Source organism: Micromys minutus (genome assembly GCF_963924665.1).
Source record: "Micromys minutus genome assembly, chromosome: 21".
Classification (NCBI taxonomy): domain Eukaryota; kingdom Metazoa; phylum Chordata; class Mammalia; order Rodentia; family Muridae; genus Micromys; species Micromys minutus.
Genome location: NC_137956.1, coordinates 3,984,339 through 3,990,255, shown reverse-complemented (window position 1 = coordinate 3,990,255; position 5,917 = coordinate 3,984,339). Strand labels below are relative to the sequence as shown.

General features: G+C 44.8%; 1 protein-coding gene across 1 annotated transcript; it reads left to right on the top strand.

The window, feature by feature from the left end:
- Positions 1–3,298: 3,298 nt before the first annotated feature.
- Positions 3,299–4,612, top strand: GCNT3 (glucosaminyl (N-acetyl) transferase 3, mucin type; the record flags this gene model as incomplete). The annotated part of the gene is made up of 1 exon (XM_080934029.1): positions 3,299–4,612. One exon carries the CDS (start codon positions 3,299–3,301, stop codon positions 4,610–4,612), a length of 1,314 nt encoding a protein of 437 aa, XP_080790155.1.
- Between the last annotated feature and the right edge of the window lie 1,305 nt (positions 4,613–5,917).

The following is a 5,917-nucleotide window of genomic DNA, read 5'->3' as shown; positions in this document are numbered from 1 at the left end:
AGCCCTGGCTGTACTGAAACTTGCTCTGTAGACCAGGCTGGCCCACCTGCCTCTGCCTCCCATGTTCTGTAATTAAAGACATGCCTATCACACCGAGCTCAGTGTAGATTTATTCTGTCTTCTGTTCCCTTGCACTACTGTCTGTTCTTACACTAGGAGCACCTGTTTTTGTGACGGTGTCTCTGTTCTATACTTTGAAGGCAGGTGTTCTGATACTTCTAGTGCTTGCGTTTTTATTTCTCACTTTGGGATTATTTCAGCCTTTTGTGTTCCCATATAAATTTTAGAGGTCTCCCCCTCCCCATTTCTCTTTAGAGTTCCATACAAATTTAGATGAATATTACAAAGAATTTGTAGGGCACTTTCTGAATGGCAATTTCTCAACAGTCTGCCAAACGTGAAGCCTTTCTGTCTTCAAGTGTCTTTCTTTAGTGTTAGGTCTCAGACAGCCTGTATTTAGATGCCAGGCTGGCCATGTGTTTAGAAATGAGTTCAAACCAGACTACAGGAGAATTTCTAGATAAAAGCCAACATTCCTTGGGGACTTGAAAAGCAGTTTCCAATCTGCCAAAAGGAGCCATTTCCCTTACCTCTGGCAAAAAGGGCATGTGATGCCGTTGGCATATAATGCCGTTGGCATTTGTTTGTGGCTGCATACCAAAGCCCATGCTGGCCTCCAGGAGCTCTCAGCCCCTACTTGTTAGACATTTCAGACGAGCACCCCTAGCTCTTTCACCTCCCCAGGCTTCCATCCTCTTTATAAGGGACAACACACTTTTCCCTTTGCCTCTCCAGTCACCCTTCTCCAGCAGACAGCCCTGGCTAGGTCCAAAGTGTGACTTTCTGCTTTGAACATGTATCTGGATATTTTCTCTCTCCTGGTCCATCTTTTCTCCCTGCCCTGCTCCCCCCCCCCCCATTTCTGGCATAAAAACCTTCCTGTTACCTGTACCATGGAGCTGCCATGTCAGCATTTCCTTTACTGTACATGCATTGGTGCGGGAAACCTAGCATGCATTTCTTCATACTTTCTTCAGTTTGTCTTTTTGAGACAAGGTCTCACTATGTAGCTTTGGCTGCCTGGAAATCACTATGTAGCCCATGAATGCATAGAAATCCACCCGCCTCTGCCTCCTGAGTGCTGGGATTAAAGGCTCCATCCCTACCATGCCCAGCTGATTGTTAATGTCTTTGGCTAACTAAGCTTTAGTCCTAGTTGGATTTGCTCGGTTTGGGGACTGTTATGATTGGTACTGGCTTCCTGACATTTTCTAACAGTGTGTTGTTGATTTTGTATCTTCCTCCTTGGCAAAGGGTGTTTACTAGCGGAGTTTCAGGTCTTGTATGTGGAGGTTCATATCACTTGAAAACAAGGAAATTAATTTGTCTCCTTTTTTCTCTTTGAATCCTTTGATTCTTCCTCTTGACTCAGCAGTAATTGCTGTCAAGGATGAACTGGTTTTCGTGTGTGTGTGTGTGTGTGTGTGTGTGTGTGTGTGTGTGTGTGAGAGAGAGAGAGAGAGAGAGAGAGAGAGAGAGAGAGAGAGAGAGAGAGAGAGATCCCTGGTATTTATGATTTATGCTATCTCAAGGGGACAGAGTCCACCTGTGATAGCTGTGTATTGGGTGGGAGATGAAAAGGTTCACTTGAGCACTGAGTTTCTAGTGAACAGTGCCAGGGCAGGAGAGCACAGGCAAAAACTGGGCTCTTCTGACTGAAACGCTGTATTGCTTTCTCAGGTGTGGCCAGCACTGGTCCTGTCTCCTTCACCTCCCAGAGTGACTAGTGTTTGAGAATACAGTTCTGAATGGTTTGCCTAAGTTCACTCCCTCTTCTGAGAACAGGAAGTCAAAAGGTGAGTGACAGAGCCACCTGCTGCTCTCTCATTTGTATAGGTCTAACAGGAGCCTAGGTGAGCTCTTTTGGAGTCTCAGAGGTAAGAAGGCTAAGACTGTAATGTTATTCGTAACTCCATGGAACCAAACTAGCCTTCACTCCCCAGACTCACGGACATTGGAGAAAGCTCCCCTAGGCGGCCAAGAAAGTCCCAAAGGTGAGAGCTTTCTGCATTTTCCTTCTTCTTAAATCTTATCCCCAAGTTACTATTGAACAGAATATAATTGCATGTTCCCAAAGAGACGAATCAGAGGAACAGAACCTGCTGGAAGGATGCATTATACTTCTAATTTATTTTTGGGAAGGGGGGTAGGTTTTCTTCCCCTGTAAATCTGGTTTCTTTGGTGGTATTCAAGACCTTGTGCTGTGGTTAGAAAGTGGTGTGGTTTGTGGACTAAGCACTGGGCTCGTTTCTAGACATAAAGACCTGGAAAGGCAGAGTGGAGATATCTCCAGTCTTCTAACATGAGTGATATTTGAGAAGAGCTCAGCTTCTGCTTTTCTGTCATAGAAAAAGAGTCAAGTGATGACTAGTTGGCTGTGCAGGTTAAATGGGACAGTGTACAGAAATTATCCTAGTTTACAGACGATAGTAAATATTCTGCACACATAATCATGCTCACCTCTGACTACTATTAATTTTCAGACAATATTGATTGCTTTATATTTCAACTTATTTTCTTTTATTATTTTTTTCTTTTACTTTTTTGGTTTCTTGGAGACAGGATCTCTCTTTATAGCCTAGGCTGGCCTTATACTCGATATGTAGATGGGTTGGCCTCAAACTCAGAAGTCTGCCTACCTCTGCCTCCCGAGTGCTAGGATTAAAGGTGTATGCTACCATGTCCAGCTATTTAGTATTTCTTTAAGGATGTTTTAAAATGAAAGGTTAGCAAGAGACAGGATCTGAGTTTTGAATGATATGGGATGTGAAAAGTCTTAATATAGAGATTAACAAACAGAAGCAAGAAATACTGCTTTCTTTTAAAGGGGCTTGAGTCAAGAACTGATGGTTGAGTCAATTTTATGTAATTTGTTTCCAGACCTAGAGATTCTAGACCCCGGATAAAAGTTCATTCTAGGGCAGGAGGGGTGGGAAGGAGGAAAGCGGATGAAGGGTGGGCACTTCCTCCAGCTCATTTCACCTTTAACTCAGGGAGCCCAGAGGTAAGGTTGGAACTGGCCCGATTCTTTGTAGGGCAGTGAGCCTGGGGGATGGGCTCCTTGCCTGGTTTTCACTAAGCTGTTTCTCCAGAGAAGAGATCTCTTCTGCTATCACTTTAGAGTTGAACTTGACATTACTGGGAACATGTTTAGTTTATAATCAGAGGCTCTTTGTTCTGTCCAGAGAGCCCACCTCTTCCTCTGCTGGGCGAGGCTTGATGGTCCCCACAAGTGACAATGGTCTCATGGAGGAGGCTCTGTTGGCACTATCGTGCATGGACCCTGGGCTGCTACATGCTGCTGGCCATCATTGCCCTGAAACTGTCCCTCCGGCTGAAGTGTGATTTTGATGTCATGGATCTGGACTCAAAGGAATTTCAAGGCCAGTACTGCAGGGACTTCCTGTACAAGAGCCTGAAGCTGCCAGCAAAGAGTTCCATCAACTGTTCAGGGGTCATTCGAGGGGAGCAGAAAGCGGTGACCCAGGCTCTGCTGAATAACCTGGAAATTAGAAAGACGCAGCAGCTCTTCACAGAGGACGACTACCTTAGCATGACAGCAGATTGCGAGCACTTCAAGACCAAGAGGAGGTTTGTACAGGTCCCACTGAGCAAAGAAGAGGCCAGCTTCCCCATTGCATACTCCATGGTGGTTCACGAGAAGATTGAGAACTTTGAAAGGCTGCTGCGAGCAGTATACACCCCTCAGAACATATACTGTGTCCACGTGGACCAGAAGTCTTCAGAAAGCTTCAAGCAGGCGGTCAGGGCTATTGTGTCATGTTTCCCCAATGTCTTCATAGCTAGTAAGCTAGTGTCAGTGGTCTACGCTTCCTGGTCCAGGGTGCAGGCTGACCTAAACTGCATGGAAGACTTGCTCCAGAGCCCCGTGCCATGGAAATACCTCCTGAACACCTGTGGGACAGACTTTCCCATCAAAACCAATGCTGAGATGGTCAAGGCCCTCAAGCTATTGAATGGGCAGAACAGTATGGAGTCAGAAGTACCACCGCCACATAAAACATACCGTTGGGAATATCACTTTGAGGTGACAGACACATTGTATTTAACCAGCAAGAAAAAGACCCCGCCACCAAATAACATAACCATGTTCACTGGGAATGCTTACATGGTGGCTTCTCGGGCTTTCATTGAACATGTTTTAAGGAACTCAAAAGCCCAGCAACTGATCGACTGGGTAAAAGACACCTATAGTCCGGATGAGCACCTTTGGGCCACCCTCCAGCGTGCCTCATGGATGCCTGGATCAGATCCCTTGCACCGCAAATTTGACCTATCAGACATGAGATCCATTGCAAGACTGACCAAGTGGCAGGACCATGAAGGAGACATTGAGAATGGGGCACCTTATACGTCTTGCTCAGGAATCCACCAGCGGGCTGTCTGTGTTTATGGGTCAGGGGACCTGCACTGGATACTTCGGAACCATCATCTCTTGGCCAACAAGTTTGATCCAAAGGTGGATGATAATGTTCTTCAGTGTTTAGAAGAATATTTACGTCACAAAGCCATCTATGGGACTGAGCTATGAGACACACTGTAAGACTGTTGACCGTGTGGCAGGAAAATACCAGGACCTACTGGGGCAGTGTGGGGTGGGTAGCTGGGGCTCTAGACTCCATGTGTCCCTTAGGATGAAAGGGCTGCTATTGGACAGTGGGGAAGTTGCCCTTTGTGAGCTGATGCTGGTGAATGTGGCTACTTTCTAGTTCTTTCCCTAACAGGCTTTCCTCGGCTTCCTGAGAGAGCTGGAACAAGAAATACTGTTATTTGGGAAAATAAGGGAGGGGACATGTGACCAGGGTCTCTGCATTTTGGCTGAAGGCTTCCTGTCAGGTTCTCTTCAGAGACTTTGTTTTAAATACCCCTGGGTTGGTCTTGGGAGGGGAACTTTAGTGCAAAGATCTCTCCTCTTTTGTATTGTTAATTTAAAATAAATAGCTTCTAAACCAAAGTCCTACCCCTACAGTGTTGTCTATGAATCCAGAAATAATCTAAATAAGGAAACTGTGTGAGACATTACTCCTATGTTGAGGACAGGTCATGTCTAGTAGCTGGTAGGAAAGTCTGCATAGCAAGTTGAACAGATTGCAAATGGAGTCACAGAGCTCAATCTCTCATGACTGAACTGAAAGCCTTCCTAGTTCTGCTTTCATTGGTAGATACCGAATTTTCCATAAGGGGAAGAACAGAGTGAGTTAACTAGTTTGCAATTATGTGCTTAGCAGAAATGTAGCTTCATGGCCTAAGCAGCCAAATCCACCGGAGCTCAGTTTGGTGTGGATAGAAGCTGCATCCTTAGTCATTAGGTTGGGGAGTGAAAGGAAAGAAAGATGCCTGAGAATTCTGTTTAAACCTCTTAAGTTAAAGCTTCTTTATTTCTTTATGTGAATTTCACACTCCCCATTTGTCACTTTGTAGGTTGTGAATTTCCCTGTGGGGACACAGTAACGTATGTAAATACATATGTGCAAATGCTAAAATACGTAAATTTAAGGTACACATTCTCACCGTGAAATCACTTCCCCCTGAAGACTCAGAGCTAATCTTTGGCCAGTATGCATCCTATTCTGACACCAGCAAGAAGCACTAAACCTTTGACTATGGTTTAGCTGACTTTCTGGGTCTATGTTCCTGAAGAGGGGATTTTGTACGAATTAACTTGTGTTATTTGAATGAGGCTCCCATCAATGTTAGAATGTTAACATGTTTCTTCATTTCAATTCTTGATCCAGTTAAGGCTTTCTCCTTATAGTCGACTTTTATTGAAGCCCTTGTCCCTTTAACAGTTGTGATGGGAATGTCTTTTTTTTTTTTTTCTTTTTGGTTTCAAGGC